Consider the following 19,162-nt stretch of genomic DNA (forward strand, 5'->3'; position numbering starts at 1 on the left):
TGGGGAAAGATGCAATGGGGTGGAGCTGGAGGAGTGTGGAGGTGGTGCTATGCATTTGTGGGGAGTGCAATGAGGTGGTGCTATGTGCCTGAGCTCCTGTACTGCTCCCAGGTAATGGGGAGGCTCCAGCACTGGTGTTGCTTGGAGCAGCTGAGCTGTAGTGCTGAAAGGACAGTTGGGATGCATTCTCCCCCTCACAAGCTGGAAGACTCCATGCCTGCCCTGTGGGCCCAATGCTGAAAGGAGGGTTTGGTTTCTGAGGCCTATTCGGTCCCTGGCTACTCTGCTGGTACAGGGGTTGGTGAGCAAGGGCTGGCCCTAGGTGTTTTGTCACCCAGGTTGGAAAAGATTTTTGGTGCCCCATGCCAGGGCTCTGGTGCCCCCAAATGAGGTAAGTTGGTGTCCCTGAATGTTGGGTCCGAGGCTGGCCCCCCTGCTCGCCGGCCCCCCGAAGCCTGGCTCTGCTGGGTCGTGCCTGTGGGGGATGTGCAGGGAGGGGGACCCTGCTTTATTGGGAATACAGCTCGCAATGCAATCAGCCGTCTCCATGGCAACTGCTGAGCAGGGTCTGAATTAGGGTTGTTCCCCCTGGTACAAAAACACAGGCCAGCCGGCAGCTCCCCCTGCACGGCTCCCTCCAGCGGGCAACCCCGCTCTGAATGCAACCCAGTGTCCTATCCCTGCCCCGAGCCAGCCAGCCAGGCCCTGCTCTCGCATGTGGGTCAGCGCGGGGAAGGGAGGCGCTCCAGAGGCTGCTTCTCCATCTTCCCGCATGATTGGAGGGAGGGGTTTCACTCAGGGTGGAAACTACCGCGCCCATCATGCACCGGGGCGGGACTACCACTCCCATCATGCACCGGGTGCGAGGTTTGCCTCCTGTGGCATGCGCTGGCCTCAGGACTACACCCCCCAGCATGCACCGGGAGAGGCGTGCGGTGCGGTGTGAAGGGATTCCCGTCGGCGTCTTCCCATTCCCCTGCTGTGCGCGGGACGCTCGGTGAGGGCGGCAGGTGAACGGGGCTCCAGGGTGCCGGCGGAAGTGGACGCGCCCAGCACGAACCGGGCCCGGAGACCCCCCCTTACTACTGCCCCTTCCCGGGCAGGGTCCTGCCCACGTGGGGATGCGGATTCCTGACAAGGCTCCTCCCCTGGCCCCCCAGAAACTCCCCCCCGCAATGGATGAGGCGCCCTGGTCAGGAACTCCCTCCCCTCCCCCCCGCAAGGGATGAGGATCGCTGGTCAGGAACTGCCCCCACAACCCTCCCCCCCTCACTGTCTCTCTCGCCAGGCCCCAGCTGAGCAGTGCCTGTCTCTGGAGCAAGATGTCTGAGAGCAGCAGCCCCATTCGGCTGGACCTGAGCTCCCTGCGGGAGGCGCCCCAAGATGTCTTACACCTGCTGCCCTGCGAGGTGGATCACAACGGCAGCGCCCCTGTGGACAGATACTTCACCCCGGCCATCCGCCAGGGCTCGCAGGGTTGGTGACTCCCTCCATACTTGCCAGGGATGATGTGCTGCAGGGAGCAGGATGGGGGCTCCTACCCCTTAGTCAGTGCTGACCTTAGGAGGCGCTGTGCTGCTGCAGGGATGGGATGGGGGCTCCGTAAGGGGTGCTCTCCCCTCAGTCAGCATAGACCCCAGTACCCCTGCATGGAACTTAGGTTGCTGTGCCCATTTCTCAGTCGAGTGCATCCCCTGGCCAGGTTCCTCTGTCTCCCCAGCTCAGTGTCGGTCTCTCTCCCCACAGAGAAATCTGTATCCTTCCGTGGCAGGAGCCTCAAGGGGCAGGAGGTGATAGTGCCCCAAGGTTATGTGGGGCTGGTTCTGAAGGAGGATCAAAGGCCCTGCACAGAGGAGGAGGTGAGCCCTGTGGGGGTGGGGTGGATAGGGGAGAAGCAGCCCTGGGATGCTAGCACCTGCCTGGGGGAAGGCTGTGGGGCTGGACCCATGGTCTTGCCTTGGGTTGTGATCCAGCAGGAGGGGGCACTGGTAGCTTCTGGGGACACATGCCCTCTTTGGGGCTGGGTGGGAGGGGTGGTGTTACACCTTTGGGGACAAGGCCATCAGAGCTGGGAACAGCGTAGTGTTAACCCTCACGCTAAAGGGAGGTGTGCCTTGGAGCTGGCTGGGGGCCTGCTCAGTCCCACTGCCTGTCCCCCTCCCTGACTCCCAGCCTCCTGTGCTGCAGGAGCGGACCGTGCGGCTGAAATCAACCTTTGGGACGCTGACAGTTTGGAACCTGGAGCGGGCTCCAAGTGCGGATGATGGGCTGCTCCTGGCTCTGAGCTGGCCAGGGATCGCCGAGGCCGTAAGTACTGGTGTGCTGCTCTCCTGTCCGTTACCCCCACCCCAGAACGGTGAGGGGGGCTGGTGGTGCGTGTTAGGGCCTGGTCTTGCTGCCACGGCAACTTCAAAGGGATGGGGGGCAAGATCCCCCCCCCCCCATTCCACAAAGACTCTTACACTAGCTCTGTGTTTGGTCCATTATAGCAATGAACAGGTATGTTCTCAGCCCTGCCCCATCCAATTATCAGGCTGCTTCTGTGGTTCGCCCAGTATCCCTTGAGTTGCTAGGGGTGAGGCAATCGTTACATCTCATAATACCCCTGCATTCACCTACACACTCTGTTAGTGAAGGGGGGCTGGCTGTGTGTATGGGGCCTGGTAAATGCCATAATGATTGGTCCCCTCAGAGTGAGTCAAATACTCTGGGATGAAATAACTATAGCCCATAATATATACCCTCCATGGACACCCAGCCATGCCCCTGCCCCATAATATATCCCCAGTACCCCAGCAGCTGTGAATAGGGGGAATGCCTCCAGGCCTGGCAGAGTGCTGAGGCTGTCTTGGCCTGCAAGGGGTGGCTGTGTGTTCTTGGGCCTTGACGTGGGCAAATGGAAAATGCTGTCCAAAGCATTTTGCCCAGCCTGGCGGGCACTACCCCGTTGTGGGGAAAGTGGAAAAGGCAAAGTAATTGCCGTGCAGGACTGGGGCTCAGAACTCCTGCCCTTGGCCCCATCTGTGCCTCAGTTTCCCCTCCACTCTGTTGATTATGACAGAGCTTCATAAAGCAATGAGTCTCATGGGGTGTTTGTGCAATGCTTGGCCCAACAGGAGCCCCAGTCTCAGTGGGGGGGAGCAGTGTAGTGCCTGGTACAATGGCGGACCTCCCCACTTTGTCAGGGCCTCTAGGCAGTACTGTGCTACACCTAACAGCAGCAGCTGTTCCTGCACTGCTATCCCTTCAGGGCTGGAATCCTATGGGTGCAGGGGGGCAGGTGACTTTTGACAGGTCACCTCTCTCATTGCAGATCCATGCACCAGTGTCGAGGAAGGAACAGTGAGCCCATGGCGGAGGCAGCGGTCCCACGACTGCTAGCCACTGGCTGCCTCTCAGGTCTGCCCTGGGGGTTTTTTTGGCCCCACCACCCTGCGTGGTAGCTCCATGCTGAGAATACATGGATCTCACAGAGATGCCTGCTTGGTCTGAGTCATGATTCCAGAGTTCACTGAGCCAGCACCTGGAAACAGGTGGGACAGCATCTCCCCTGGTCCACGGCTGGCTGTCTGCCCTCTGCCTGGAGATTGGGGACGGGAAGGCTGAGTGCTGTGGACCTTATGCTGCAAACACTGATCCCTCAGGTCCCTGGGACAGGCAGCTTCAACATCCGGCACAGGGCAAAACTGAGGCTTGCTGAAGTCTGGCCCAAGTCACAGCAGCTGAGTGGGATAGAACCCAGGTGACCTGACTCCCAACCACTCTTCAAACTACTTGGCCATGATTCTCCCTAGATGTCTCATGCTACCCAGGAAGGACTCTAATGCAGGAGCCAGGGCTCCTGGGTACTTTTCCCCCTCCTCCCTGCTGTGCCTCCATTTCCCCCTCTGAATGAGGCAGGGAAGAGTGCTAGCACATTCAAGAGACCCTGACAGGACTGACCAGCTAGAGGCAGGACAGGGCAGCAGGGTTGTGCTTGCAGCTTCTTCTCTCTTCCCCTCTCTCCAGGCTACCACAAGCTATGGCACGATGCGGGTCCCCGCCCAGAACCATTCTTGCCAAGGGAATATTCAGCATTGTTACTTTATGGAGGGGAGCACCCTGTTAGCAGGGCCTACTTTATGGGGGGGAGCACCCTGTTAGCAGGGCCTAACTCCGCTGTGTGGCTGCTGTTTGCAGGTGGGCCTGTGGCCAGACCTGGAGGGGAGGGGAGGGCAAGGCTAGTCAGGCCCAGAGGCTTGGCCGAAGTAGCGGGACGGGGATCAGCACCATGAGTCTGCCAGAGAAGCTGGTGGGGGGGAGGGAGGGGAGAGAAGTGTTTAGTGCTCAGCCCTAAGTGTCTTGGCCCAATGGCAATCAGCCCATCACCTGTCCATTGCTCAGTGCTGCGGCACTGGGGGACATCTGGTTCCAGATCCTGCTGTAACTGCTGCTCCCAGGGAGAGAGAAATGTGCTATCAGGGCAGGGGGAGCATAGCAGCTTTGAGGTCCTAAACTTGTGTTTGGCCACAGCTTCAGGCAGCCTGCATCCTTCCAGGGTTCGGGTGTGTTCATTGCACAGGGAGTGCTGCAGCTGGCTCTGGGGTGACACACAGCAGCTGCTGTTGGCAGGGACACTGCTCACTAGTGGAAGAAGTGGCTGCCCCCCAGAATTCCTGGGAGTCAGGGCCTGATGCTGCTCAGGGTATTGCACAGCCCTGGGGAGGATAATGCAGCCTGAGCACCCCTCATCCTTCTCTAGCTGATTAAAAAGGTCCAGGATCAATCATTTTCGTTCCAGGATCTTTATCAAAAACTCAGATCGAGTGACAGAGAAATGCAAATGCTGGCCAGCTGCCGAGGGCCCAGGGCCACCCATTCTCAGCCTTTGGGCTCCTCGGTCACAGCCCACACTGTACAAGGTGGCCTGGCAAGATGCAAGCCCTACGCACAAATGGGGCCCTCACCCTGGCGCTGAGACAAGGAGAGCAGCATGGGGGCCTCTGCCCCTTCCCATGGGGCTTGAGCCATGGCCGGAGAACGATGCAGCCCCAGCCTAGCCCTGTGGCAGAGCACATGATCATCCTTGGAGATGCTGTTGCCCAGTCTGTCCCGGCCCTGGGATAAACTCCCAGGAGCTGCACGTTAGCTGGATGTCTGTGAGGCCCCATGCCAGGGCCATGGGGGAGTGGGTGGCAGATAGGCCCTGCCTCTCACCACTTGCCCCTCTTGCTCCAGTCCTTGGGGGTGAAGTGCAGACACTTGGAGTCAATGCGCAGGATCCGCTTCAGCATCGCCCGCTCGTGCCCGTCCACTATGTCCTCTGAGAGCGTCAGAATGTACTGGCCCTTTAAGGGAGACAGCAGGGGCCCAAGTCAGCGATGGGGTTCAAGAGAAATGTCTTGTCAGGGTCCCTGAGAAAATTAGTGAAGGGACCTGAGCCAACCTAGCTGCTTGTCTCCATTGATGTGTTTTGGTCCCATGTGGCAGCCCAATCAGCATCCCCTGTCTCCCAGAGCCAGGGACAGACCTCGTGAGTCCTGCCTTCTGCCCCCCCTTAATTCAGCTACCGTAATGCCTTGGTATCTCTCCATGCTAGTGACATATACAAGGAAGCCACTTGCCCCTCTTGGGTACCGCTAGGAATCTCACTCCAGAGCATTCCCCCCAGGGTGGATACCTTGTAGTAATTGATGAGGTTCAGGTACTGCAGCGTGGAGATCACATCCTCCTTCTTGATGCTGGTGATCTCACTGATTTCACTGAAAGGGAATGGGAGACATGAAGGGGTGGAAGGCAGTGACCTGGGGGTCACGGAGGGGAGGGGGGAGTGCATGGGAGCCAACAGCACCTTCCCCATGTGCCCTGAGGCCATTCTGTCTGCGACCAGCCCTGGAATCACAGTCGAGGGAATGATTTTGAAGCAACCCTCCGTGAAGTGTTAACTCTGACTCCTAATGACAACTGGGTCTGTGTTCCCTGTCACTGATTATTGGTGCAGAATCCTCTGCTCTGGGATTGAGGGTGGAGTTTGGGATTGTGGGCAGGGCACTCACTTGATGGTGATCTGTGGGCGGGGCTTACTTGATGGTGATCTGTGGGCGCTCCCCGTTCTCAGACTTCAGGTTCATGAGGATCTCCAGGATGGTCTGGGACCAGTAGCTGCGGTAGGAGAGGAGCCCGAGGTCTGAGAGTGGCTTCTCTGGCGTCCCTGTCTTCCCTTCCACCTTGGAGAGCTCGTAGCCTGCCAGGGGGGTGGGAGGAGATGAGGTGAGGGAGATGGAGATCAGGGGAGGGAGCTGGGGTGGGAAGGTGCCACTTACTGAATTCAATGAGCAGCTTGCCATAGCCTCGCCTCTGGTACGGGGGCAGGGTCAAGATGCAGGCCACATTGTAGTCTTCTGTTGACTCCTTCTCCTACGGCAAACAGCAAAGGATTCACACCTCAGCCAGTGGCTGCAGATTGCTTTGATGCTGGGTGTTCCAGTGACTCCCCTACCATCAAGACTGCCACAGATCCCCATGCCTTGTACCATGAGTTCTGGCCTCATCCACTGCAGCCCCTACATGAATTCCCGCTCATGCCCCCTTCCACAAATCCTGACCCTGGCCACAGATTCCTGCTCACACACCCTCCCACGGATCCTCTCTCAGGCCACAATAGCCCCCTGCCACAGATTGGGGCCATGACCACATTATCTGGGCCTTCAAGCCCCACCTATGGCAACAGCCACACCAGTCCCCTCCCTCACCCCAACCACAAGTTCCCATCCATGGTCACAGCAGCCCCTTCCCCCTCATCCCAGATAGCCACAGCAGCCCACAGACAGAGCCTGGTCAATGGGGGAGTGGCTGTGACAAGGCACAGCGATTCCCTGACCAACAGCTAGTGTCTCAGATGCTCCCTAGCTTCAATGACCCTTCAGGCATCTCCATGGGGAGGCTCTGATCTCATCAGGCAGTGGGGCCAGCCCATGGGATTCCTATTATACCACAGTGACCTGCTCTGACTGGCCAGAGAACAGTGGGAGAGCAAGGGCTGTGACAGGAGCAGGGATGGAGGGTCCCATCCAGGGAGCGGGGAGCACAGGGCAGTGCCCCTCACCTTGGAGAAATAGCCCACGATGTGGAAGCCCTTGCAGTCATACTCTGTCATGACGTAGAAGAGGAAGGGGTCAGTGTCATAGTACAGGGTCTTGTGGTCCAGGAAGCACTTCGCCAGCAGGCAGAGGTTCTGTGAGTAGCTCTGCAGGGACAGCATAAGCCGGAAGCGTTAACATCCTCACTCTACTGCCAGGATATGTGTGTGTGTGTGTGTCAGCTAGCTTCAGGGGGCTGCTGGGGAGGGCCCCAGCTCTAGTTACCAGCCCCTGGCCCAACGGGGATCTGCACTCAGACCTTCTCCAGCCCGCTTCATCAGACTGGCTCAGGCCACAGTACTAAAGTCCCACGTTGCCCAGGACGCTGTCATAAGCAAACTAGAGAAATGTGACGAGGAGTCCGGTGGCACCTTAAAGACCAACAGATTTATTTGGGCATAAGCTTTCGTGGGTAAAACCCCCCACAAAATCTGAAGAAGTGGGGTTTTTTATGCCCAAATAAATCCGTTAGTCTTTAAGGTGCCACCGGACTCCTCGTTGTTTTTGTGGATACAGACTAACACAGTTACCCCTCTGATACTAGAGAAATGTGGTCTCAGTGTTTCTCAACCTTTTTGATACCAGGGACCAGCTTGCTGCCTTCCTAACCTGTGTCAGGGAGATCTCAAGGACTGGCTCTGGTCTAGATAAAGTTACTATATGGTGGGTGCACAACTAGTTAAAAGACCGTACTCAAGGGGTAGTTATCAATGGTTCACTGTCAAACTGGGAGGGCGAAGCTAGTAGGATGCCATAGGCATCAGTCCTGGGTCCAGTACTATTCAATATTGTCATTAATGACTTTAGATATTGGAGTGGAGACTATGCTTATAAAATTTGCAGGTGACAACAAGCTGGGAGAGGTTGCAAGCACTTTGGAGGATAGGTTTAGAATTCAGAATGATCTTGATACATTGGGAGAATTGGTCTGAAATCAACAAAATGAATTTCAATAAAGACAAGTGCAAAGTACCGCACTTAGTGGTAGTCCTGCTGAAAAGAATCGGGGGGTTAGTATGAGTCAACAATGTGATGCAGTTGCAGAAAAGGCTAATGTCATTTTGGGGTGTATTAACCGGAGTGTCGTATGTGAGATGTGGGAGGTCCCGTTCTACTCAGCACTGGTGAGGTCTCAGCTGGAGAACTGTGTCCAGATTTGGATGCCACACTTCTAGTTAAGTATTAGAATAGGTTTCCAAGGGAGGTTGTAAAATCCCAGTCACTGGAGGTTTTTTAAGACAGGTTGTTAGACAAACACCTGTCAGGGATGATCTAGGTTTATTGGTCCTGCCTTAGCACAGGGACTGCGCTAGATGACCTCTTGAGACCTCTTCCAGGCCTACATTTCTATGATTCTATGGAGGAGGAGAGTGTGACAGAATCCCTTACAGGGGAAACGGAGGCACGGAGATGGGAAGGAACTTCCCCAGGTTACCCAGAGAGGCATCAGTCAGGCTGGGAATGAACCCAGGAGTCCTGACTCCCAGCCCCTCTCTGTTGTAGCCACTTGAACCCATTCCCACAGCCAGACATCCCTGTCACATACCCAGGCTCCCAGACCCTGGAATCAGGCAGTCTCCTAAGGGTTAAAGGTGGAACAGAGAGCCCCACCCCAGCCGTGCCCTAGTGAGGGGACCTCCTGCCCCAGATCTGCCCCTTGCCTTGTTCTTGCGCCCATCAATTTCAAAGAAGGAGATGGTGCCTTTGCGGTAGATTTCATTCCCAGGCGGGTGCCGCAGGTCGCACTTAGTCTGTGGGAGAGAGAATCCCATGCGAGCAGTCAGATCCTGCACCTTGCACATGGGGCACCTCGATTGCAGAATGACACCAATGATTGGGGGCCAGAGGGGCTGAGTTCCAAGGGGAGAGGGAAAGAACTGGATGCATCTAGCAGAGTTCAGGGGAGCGGCTAACAGGCTACTTGGAGCCAAAGAGTAAACCCCCCAGAGATCGAGTCTGCCTCTCCCTCTCCTTCCAGCTAGTAGAACTAGGATTAGAGAATTATACAGCTACAGGGACTCCTCACCCTGCACTGAGATGCAACATCCTCTGGGGGTGGGGCAAAGGGGGCTGTTTATACAGGTATCCCTTGCCTGGTGCCAAGTGGGGCTGGGGTCAGCACCGACTTGGAGGGAAATGCAGCCCCTACTGAGTCACCCACCCTGCTCCCTGCAGGCCAGAGCCCCTAGTGCCACGCTAGGGAACACACTCAGGGGCAGAAGCCCTGGGATCATGGAGTCAAGGCTGTGCCTGCCGGGGGCCATGCAGGGGCATGGGGAGGGTGATACGTACTAGGTGCCTCTGCAGGCACTTGAGGCTCTTGACGTATTTGAGGCAGAACTCGCAGAGGTACAGCACAGGCAGGGTGGTGAGCTCCTGCGGGTAGGGTGAGAAGTACCAGGGCTTCAGGCGGTGCCGGCCCAGCTCGATGCATTCTATGTTCTTCATGCGTGTGATGATGTCGTCGTGGCTGCGGTCCGACACGAGGCTGCCCGTCATGCGCGGGGCCGAGGGGATGCCATCAGAGCTGTCCTGAGAGTCCTGCAGGCGGCACAGAGGCAGGGTCAGGAGCTGCTGGACATGCCCTCCTAACCCCTCCTCTCTGGGCCCCGCCCCCAACTCGGTCTCAAACCAGGCCTCCTTGTGCCCTTCCCAAGGGCCTCCAGAACCCAAGGGCTGGCTGCTGATGGTGTGTGCACGGTGGCACAGAAAGGAATCCTGGCTCCTCTCCCAGATCCTGCAGGGCTTCCAGGTCCGAGAGAATGGGCCTGGGAGATCCCCCACCCCACTTCTCCCCACCCAGCACACCCAACCCTGATGGTGCTGCAGCCTCGGCCTTGGGCAGGCTATGACTTCACCTGTACTGGGGCTCAGGGCTGCTCCTTGAGCCAGCAGCATCTCCCCCAGGGAAAGGGGCAGGAGCTAGCAGAGAGCTGGGGAGATAAAGTTCCGGTCAGCGGCTGCTCCAGGCCGAATCCTGGAGGGACCCCACTGATCACTCATGGAGTGGATCCCTGCCTGCTGCCCTGGGAACCTGAGAGAGCTCCTCCACTGCTGGCTATGGCTGGTGGTTTCCCTGGCTGGGGGCAGCTAACACCCCATCCCTCCATTCAAGCCAGGGCAGAGTTTACCTCATCTGTGCCCAGGCAGTTGGATTTCCTCTTCCTGCCAGGCTGGGCAGCCACTGCTCTCCTGGCTGAGCCGTTCTGGAAGAGAAGGTGAGAGGGGTATTATGTGCAGGCCATGGGTGGGAGGAGGGATCAGCCATTTCCTGGCAGCAGCACAGGGAGGGGCTCCGCCTCCCATTATCACCTGACCAGTGGGATGAAGCTAGGAACAAGGCAGTTTTACGGCAATCCGACACCACAAGGCAGGCCCTGGCCCCACCGGGAGCCAAGGAGTCAGGGCTGGAAGCATGGGGACCCATCAGAACTTCCCCCAGCAGGCAGGCGGGTGTCGTCTCCACTGGGGCTGAACCCTTTCTGTTCCACACACAGCACCTTGCTGAGTCCACTAAGCAGTGGGGCTGGGGGTTAATGCCCTTTGGAGATGCCCAGAGCAGCTCTATCTCGGAGGGATTGGCTCAGGCTCTCTGCAGACTCAGGCATTGCTGTATTGGTTGCATTTGGGTTACATTTTCTCCCCAAGCATGAGGGTGAGAAGCTGTGATTTTGCCCTGATCACAAAACTCCAGGAGCTCAGGCCCTGGTCTCAGGGTAATTGTGCCTGGGCCTACATCCAGCCCTGCGCAGGAAGGAGCAAGGAACAGTGCCCAGAGCTCTCCCTGTGATGGAAATACTCCTCGCCCCTGCACATCCCATCAACCCCTCTGCTCTTACCTGGGGGAAAACAGAGGCTTGAGTGGTCTCTGTGGAAGCAGGGACGGGGGTTGCTGGGGAAACCACCTCCACCTTCCGCTTCTGAAACAGACCCAAAAAATGGTTCATCCACATGGGATGTTGCAAAGCTTCACAGTCGTCCACCCCTGCACAGCATCCCCCGCGGGGGCAGCTTCTCATCTGCAGATGTACGGGCATCACAGTATCTTGTAATCTCAAAAGAAACTTTCTAGGCTGTTTATATGGGGATCCCTCACCCAGCACTGACTTGCAGCTGCCTCTGGGGTGGGGCACAGGGCTGTTTATACAGAGATCCCTGGCCTGGTGCTGAGAGACTTCCCCCCTCTGGGGTGGGGTGTGAGGGCTGTTTAACAGTGCATGACAGTGTAGAGCAGGAGGATAAAAATCTCTTTTCCAGCTAAAACTGCATGAAGTTCTAGGGAGGCAGAAAGTAACTGTCCAAGCTCTGATTTGGCTAGGACTCCGTGGTTCACACCAAGACTCTGAGGGAAGGGCCGAGAGATCTTTAATGACCAAGAGTGGTTCCTTATCTGCATCGTTTGACTGAGGTCTCACAGCACCCTCTAGCTTCACACTAACTGTGAGGGAAAAGTGCCCCTATTGGACCCCCACTGCCAGCAGCGCACTGCCCTCTAGCATCATGATATGAAGGACAGTGAGCTCTGGATGGGGGGGAGAATGCCCCCTAGTGAATCCCCAGCACCATGCCTTGGGGGTCTCCCATGCAAGTCCAGACCCAGCCCGACCCCGGCCAGCTTGTATGACCTGGCGCGATCCCAGCCTGTGGCCATGCCCAGACCATGCTGAGGACACGAGGTGGGGGAGGTATCCCCGGCGCCGGTGCGTACCGTTGTCCGATGGTTCGGCTGGACACAGGAGCTGGAGGAGAGGGGTTGGTCAGGCTCCCCGGGAACAGCCTCCCTCTCCTTGGGTAGGTTAAAGCGGAGCGTTATCTGCACTGGGATGGGCAGGGTTTTACCGCTGGCTGGAGTTGAGGCAGGTTGTAGAGACAGATCCAAGGTCTTCCTCTGAGTAGGGATGAAGATGGAGGTGTGGGGGGAGTTACCAACACACCCAGTGGGGGAGAGGATGCAATGCTGGTCAGGTGAGGGGGGCGTGGCAACACTGTCCCAGCTCGCCGCGGGCCAGGCAGCGAGAGGAGTACGTGGGTCCAGAGAGATACGATGACTTAGTGCTAGGGCCAATGCTGGGCCCTGCTCTTAGGATAAGTGGTACTCTAGCATCTCTGCCTTGGAGACCTGTATGTTTGCAACTCCTGGATCGGGATCAGGTGGAGGGAGCCGGTCTGGGCCATCAGGGAGAACACTGTTATGGGTAAGCGTCCACATCTCCCCATCCCCCCTTGCCATCCCAAGACCCTCCAACCATCCCTGATGTCCTCCTCCTGATCCCCAGGCCAGCACTCTCATCCCAGCCCGCTCCCTATAGCATCCCCCAGAGCAGCACTAGCATCCTCCCTGGCCTATGGCCAGCTCCTCTTACCACTTCCCGCTCTGGGGAGCTGGGCCGGGAGCCAGGCAGCCCATTCTTGGTGGGAGTCTTGGCTTCCTTCTTGGGGAACTGGATCTTCTTCAGGTCCAGCCGGTCATGGGTCACCCATTCGTCCAGACGCTTGTTAACTGCGGCGGTGGGGAGACCAGGTTAGTGGTGTTCTCTGTTAGGGTGATGGGAGAGGAGGAAAGAGGCCCCTGCGGACAGCCAGTCCCAGGCAGAAAAGTGGTGCTAAGATCTGCCCAAGGCTGGAGAGGGATGGATGAACTGCAGAGGGGAAAGCAATGCCTCACACTGGTGAACAGCACCACCCTCTGGCCATTTGGACAGTTGAACCCAAAACATTTAGCTCCATCAGAGTCTCGTCTCCAGAAGCAGGAGTCCTGGCTTCCTTGTATGAGTGAGGTTTATGATGAGAGGGGAAAGGTCTTCAGGAGGGAAAGTACAAGCCCAAGAACTCAGGACATTCATAATTATGCCACTATACGCAACGCCCCCACCTGTGTGTGCGCGCAACAGGAGACCGACAAACAGGACAGTGTCCTGCTGGGCAGTGGGGTCAGTTCTGATTCTGAAGTAAGCGCACTACCTACTGGGTCCCTGACCCCACTTGCCATGGTACTCTGATGGGAAACCTCAAAGGATCCAGAGTTCCTTGAGCTGGATCAGAGCCAACGCCCCCTAGAGGGGAAAGGCCCGGTGTTCCACTCCCTCCCCCCCATCCCCGAGCCAGCTAGTCCCCACGGTATAAGGCCAGATTGGAGACAACATCCACTAAAGGAGGAAAACCCCATAGCCTATTTCCCAGAATCCAGAGGAACTCCCTATTCGAGGGCCAGCCAGTTTACTCACAGTCAATGTAATGCACATAGAAAAGCTTCCGGCCACTGATGTCCTTAACACTGAGGATTTCAGCCAGAGCTGCAGGGAGAGAAGGAAATAGCATTTCAGAGGAAATTTCCACTCAGAGCAGAGATGCAAGAAACCCTCCCTTGTAATGTTTATTTAAATTAAATTTAAATTAATGGAGATATCCCATCTCCTAGAGCTGGAAGGGACCTTGAAAGGTCATTGAGTCCAGCCCCCTGCCTTCACTAGCAGGACCAAGTACTGATTTTGCCCCAGATCCCTAAGTGGCCCCCTCAAGGATTGAACTCACAACCCTGGGTTTAGCAGGCCAATGCTCAAACCACTGAGCTATCCCTCCCCCACAAAAACTCAATATCATAGAATATCAGGGTTGGAAGGGACCTCAGGAGGTTATCTATTCCAACCTCCTGCTTAAAGCAGGACCAATCCCCAGACAGATTTTTGCCCCAGATCCCTAAATGGTTCCCTTAAGGACTGAACTCACAACCCTGGGCTTAGGAGGCCAAATGCTCAAACCACTGAGCTATCCCTCTGCCCATATACACCACAGGGATCCAGAGTTAGGAACAGAATGCACAGGGTGGCTGCTTGACACCAGGAATTGGCAGGGGGGAACACAGTTACAACAGGCTGCATGAAGTTAGGTGCTGTGATGGGAGGGTCATGCCCAAATCTCTTCCCCCCCCACCCCCGCTTCTCCCTCTCCCCTCCCAGAGCAGAGAATAGAACACAGGTGGCCTGGCCCCTAGTGTTCTAGTTTCCAATCCTGGATGTGGAAGGGGAGTAGAAATCCTGACTCCCAGCCCTCAGCTCTAACCACTAGACCCAACTGCCTCCATATAAACACCACCCCAACGATGAGTAGTGAAGGCAGCATATTTTAGACAGAAACTGACAATTTTTCGAAATTGCCATATTTTGAAAAGATCTCAGTTTGTGACACTGTTTCCCAGGAAACACTCCGGCTCTGATGCTGCACTCTATAACATGCTAGAGGACTCAATGGGAAGTGCTGGGCATGGCGGGATCGGGGCAATCTCCCAGATATTGTTTATATTCCTTTCAAAACACTTTTAGAAGGGTTTTTTCTTCCTAACCCCATGTTGATGCTTATAAAGGGATTTTTTCAGCAATGAAGAATTTGACTATGGAGAGTTAAGAGTGAAACTGCATTGAGCTGTCAAATGCACACAGTGAACAATCTGGGAAGAAAAGAAAAAAATATGTATATTAGTTTGATTCAATTCCTTCAGTTCTAGTCATCTTTGGCATTACTTTTAACTACTATAGGTCCAAAAGGCGCAAGGTCACACAGCTAAGAGAGCAGGTGAACTGTTTAAGATGGGTATTGTATTGTGGAAAGCAGCAACTCTGAAAAGGTCATAGGGTTCATGGTAGATAACCAGTTGAACATGAGCTTCCAGTGTGACGCTGTAGCTAAAAGGGTGAATGTAATTCTTGGATGGATAAGCAGGAGTATCTCAAGCAGGAGCTGGGATGGGCTATATACAGAGGTAATAGCATTACTGGATACTGTGTCCCGTTCAGATGGCCACACTTCAAAAAGGAAGCTGAAAAATTGGAAAGAGAGCTACAAGAATGATTTGAGGTCTGGAAGTGAGTGCCTGACAGTGAGTGCAATCTATGTCGCTTATACAGGAGAAGGTTAAAAGATGACTGGACCATGCTACATGAGGAGAAGATTCTTGACAGCAGAGGGCTCATTAATGTAGCAGATAAAGCTAGAAGGTGATCCAACAGCCGGAAGCTGGATATTCAGGCTAGAAATGAGTCTGGAAATGAGTCTTTAAATCAAGATTAGACATCTCTTTCTAAAAGCTACACTCTAGCTCAACCACCAGATCTGGGCTGGATGCAGGAATGGCTGTGACGGATTCTCAGGCTTGGGTGATGCTGGAGGTCAGAATGGATGGCCAGGCCTTGGAATCCAGATCACTGCGTTCAGTTTTGGACACCCCAGCTCAACAAGAATGTACCAGAATTTGAGGGGGGGTTCAGAGATAGGTTAGCAATAGGTACCTGGGGGGGAAAAAAAACTCTCCTGGGAAGAGATGAAATGACTGGGATTGTTTGTCTTACAGAGGAGATGAAGAAAATGTTACACGATAAAAGTATATAAAAGAATGACTGGGATAGAGAATGGGGATGGGAACCTCTGTTCTCCATGTCTCGTAGCACAAGAGCAATGGGAATTTCAGAGAAACTTCAAAACAGATCAAAGGACATTCTTTTTCACGTAATACACCATCAGCCTCTGGAACTCATTGACACTTGACACAGCTGAGTGCAGGATCCCAAAAGAGACTGGGAGTTTATAAGGATAATGACACTGTCCAGGGTCAACAGAAAAAAGAACAGGAGTTTTGGAATCCTCCCATCCTCTAAATATTGGGGGAATCCACCCCGTATCAGGTTATTCCACTGCGAAGTAAGAGATTTTACACCTCTGCTCGTGGAATTTTTCCTATGCTTGTGGAATTGTTTAAGTGGGAAGGCTGTGAAGAGTATAAAATAAAAATACCTTCTGCAAGTTAGTTACAGATTTAGGGCAATGACCCACATGATTCTATTGGATCTGGCAGGAGAAATCTTCGCAGAACTTGGGAGGGTGACAATATAGACATATAAGAGGTTATCATGTTAATACAGGAGTATGTCTGGAAAAACACATGCTGTTTGGATTTCACTGGAATAAGACATTTTTCATGCTAGAGCTTGGTTTTGTCCCAACTCTGGCAGCATTTCACTACAGCCAACATTTTCTGTGTGTCTATGTCATTCATTATAAATCATAATTAATACACAAATAGTGTGATTAATTATATATTGATAAAAGAGGGCCCTGGGAGTCAGAACTCCTGAGTTCTATTCCTGGCTCTGGGAGGGGAGTGAAAAGTAATCTTTAGAGGAGAAGGGGCTTTGTACTGCCGTCCATAACTGTAGCATCGGAGGCATGGAATCAGGACTTGTTGGTTCTCTTGCCAGTTCTGACAGGGGAGTATGGCCTTCAAAAATCTCTGAACCTACTGGAAAGATCAGAGGAGTAGGAGTCAAGACTCGAAGATTCTGTCCCTAGTTCTGCCATTTGACATGTGACTATGGACAAGTTTCTTTCCCTCCCTGTGCCTCAATTTCTCCATCTATAAAATAAGAATACTACTAGTGACCTGCCTGGGATTGAGGATTCATGGAGCTTTGAGATCCCTGGATGGGAAGTACAAGGCATTACTATCTACATCTTTTTTATTATTCACTATTTGTATCATGATAGGGCCTAGATTGATCACAGATCAGGGGTCCATTGTGCCAGACAACAGACAGACTCATACCAGGATCAGGGGGTCTCCCCACTGTGCCAGGCACTGCACAATGAGAGACAATCCCTGCTCAAAAGAGCTCACAGTCCAAGTATATGATGAGAGATAATAAGTGAGTAGGAAGAAAGGTGCACAAGGAATCATCTGTGTTTATAGGTACCAAGGACCACTCAGAGGCTAGTGCATCCCTGCAGCACACATTCTCACCCGGGCCAACTCTGGTTCTCAATACAGTTCTACAGTTACATGAGATCATTCTGATTCTGGGGCAGTGCCCTGGGTATTACCCAGTGTCTCCTCCACCCAGTGTGTGACTAGCCCCTGCCTTCAAATGCTGCCCTGGGGTCCTCGATCATAACCTAAAGTGGGGGTGGTTATCCCACACACTTGGGGCACCCCATGTGATCAGGAGATGGGCAGGCAGCTCCAAAATGACAGGCCAACATTTCCTTCCCTAGGGAGCCTAAGACTCATACCTGGAGAATGCCAAGGTCTCAAGATGACCAACCACCCTCACAATCTGGGTTCAAGGCCTCTACAAGGAAAGAGGGGCGCAGCTCCACGTGGTTACTGCCCCATCACACTCCCCGTTCCATCTTCCATAAATATCCCAACCTTATCCCTCTTCCAACTAGGGCCCCCTATTGGCCCCTCCTCCAATCCTCCTCATTGGGCCTACCTCTCCCTCCACCCCATCTCTTCATTGGCCCCAACCCTATATCCTCCTTAGGACCCCGCCCTCCCTTTCCACAGGAAGCACCATATCCCCACATGTCCCACCCCCTCTTCTCCAGCTATCCCACATCGTACTCATATACCCTCTAGCCCCTCCCCTTTAAGCCACACCCTCTTCCAGTTAGCCCCGCCCCTCACTTACGCCATTCATCTTCGTTGTCCTGGTTGCGACGCAACACGGGCAGGCGGCAGCCCTCGGTTACCTCCCCCTGCGGGCGGGATGCAAAGCGGTTAGCGGGGACTCCCGGGAATCCCGCCCCCACCCTGCCGGACACCACCCTCCAGACCCCACTCACCACCTCCGCCATCTTGGATGCTCGCCGGGGAGCGCGGCCTTCTCTTCCGTTCCCCGCGCCGGGACACTTCCGGGATCGCGTAGAGTCCCTTCCGGTCTGTCATAGTTACTTCCGGCCCACTCAACATCAGCTTCGGTAGAGTTTGGCTCTGGCCCTGTTCAGAATTACTTCCGGGAGTATGAGTGACCCCTTCCGGTCCCGGCTAGGCCCCAGTCCGGGGCTGTTCACGGCGCTCGACTGGCTTGGAAAGGGAATCTGAGGAGCCGGCGGGGCCAGTGTTAGGGAGCGAGGCGTAAATGGCGGCAGCGGGGGATTGACCCAGGCACCTGGGCAGCTAGCTGGACTCATGGGAGGAAGTCATGTGACACCACGAGGCCAGTTGAGGGCCCGGCAGCGTGTGTCGAGGGGTCCCCGAGGTCCGGCTCCTCACCCTCCCCTGGTTCTAAAACCTCAACCCCGGGAGAGGGGGAGCCCCCGAGCCCGACACCGCAGCCAGCCAGCCTGGGCCCACAGCGACCTGACTTGGAGCCACAGAGACTCGTCTCAGGGGCTGGGAGCCAGAGATCAGGAGTTCAAGCTTCGTCCATTGTTTGCTGCTAATATTTCCATCCGCTTCCCAGCCCTCTAGCTAGGGGAGGTGACTAGCATCATTTCTATTGTACAGGTAGGAAGCTAGGGGCACTTAAAGCGAAGCTGGGAATAGAGCCCATCTCTCTAAGGTGGTGTGGCAGCGTCTCCCTCCATAGCACTTACGGTGGCACCACTTGCCTTGCCTCAGTTTCCCCAGGGTTCTTTAATCCCCTTTTTTGGGGCTTTCCAGGTCTGTCTTTTAATCACCCTTTAATTAGGAGTTCAGCCTCAGAGAGGCTGTTGACAGGCAATCTTTTATCTCAGCATGCCCAGGACCAGGGCCCCATTATGCAAGGTACTGTACAAACACAAAACCTACCTCACGATCTATAAATCAAGAAATGACAGATAGATACAGCCAGACAGGAACAATGAGACAATCCTGGTCTGCATGCTGGGCATTGGGTTCACAACACCAACAGCCTAAACATCATGCTTTTTATAGGCATTGTGACATAGTGGGGATTTTCCCTTGTTATGTTGTATGTGAGCCTATGTGACTCTTACTGTTTTGCATGAATGCTGTGTGTGCTTCAGTTTCCCTGTGTATTGCACCAATGTCTAGGTTGCAGGAATAAGGGTGTGTGACTTTTGTGGGAGTTGCTCCAGCTGCCTGCACGGATGCTATGGCCGCCCCTTTGTAACTTGAGAACCAGAAGGGGGATGTGATCAGGTGACTCTTGGCCCAGGAAGTGAGACAAAGGCCAGAGGAGGAACAACGGGCAGGGCAGGGGCCAGGCAGCTGGAAGCGAGTCAGTCTCTGCTGGCTTAGGGCACAGAGGGAGGACCAGAGCCCTGGCTCT

General features: G+C 54.8%; 2 protein-coding genes across 3 annotated transcripts; one reads left to right on the forward strand and one right to left on the reverse strand.

The window, feature by feature from the left end:
- Window positions 1–883: 883 nt before the first annotated feature.
- RNASEH2C (ribonuclease H2 subunit C) lies at window positions 884–3,473 on the forward strand. Its single transcript, XM_065408636.1, is given in 6 exon segments — window positions 884–940; window positions 943–1,010; window positions 1,289–1,476; window positions 1,747–1,859; window positions 2,188–2,307; window positions 3,314–3,473. Coding segments are annotated over 6 exon segments (579 nt in total). The 3' UTR covers window positions 3,347–3,473.
- Window positions 3,474–4,776: 1,303 nt separating this feature from the next.
- On the reverse strand, window positions 4,777–17,771 carry KAT5 (lysine acetyltransferase 5). 2 transcript variants are annotated; one of them, XM_065408633.1, is made up of 14 exons: window positions 17,730–17,771; window positions 17,576–17,642; window positions 13,343–13,411; window positions 12,482–12,618; window positions 11,827–12,006; window positions 10,958–11,038; window positions 10,250–10,324; window positions 9,411–9,659; window positions 8,780–8,869; window positions 7,085–7,225; window positions 6,303–6,396; window positions 6,064–6,223; window positions 5,660–5,741; window positions 4,777–5,327 (listed from the first exon to the last, which is right to left on the reverse strand). In XM_065408633.1, the coding sequence occupies exons 1-14, from the start codon at window positions 17,739–17,741 to the stop codon at window positions 5,193–5,195; spliced, it is 1,572 nt and encodes a 523-aa protein (XP_065264705.1). In that variant the 5' UTR covers window positions 17,742–17,771; the 3' UTR covers window positions 4,777–5,192. The 2 variants fall into 2 exon arrangements, with proteins under 2 accessions (XP_065264705.1, XP_065264707.1); XM_065408635.1 differs by lacking the exon at window positions 4,777–5,327 and having other exon boundaries at window positions 5,659–5,741; window positions 6,036–6,223.
- Window positions 17,772–19,162: the final 1,391 nt, after the last annotated feature.

Source organism: Emys orbicularis, chromosome 7 (genome assembly GCF_028017835.1).
Source record: "Emys orbicularis isolate rEmyOrb1 chromosome 7, rEmyOrb1.hap1, whole genome shotgun sequence".
Classification (NCBI taxonomy): domain Eukaryota; kingdom Metazoa; phylum Chordata; order Testudines; family Emydidae; genus Emys; species Emys orbicularis.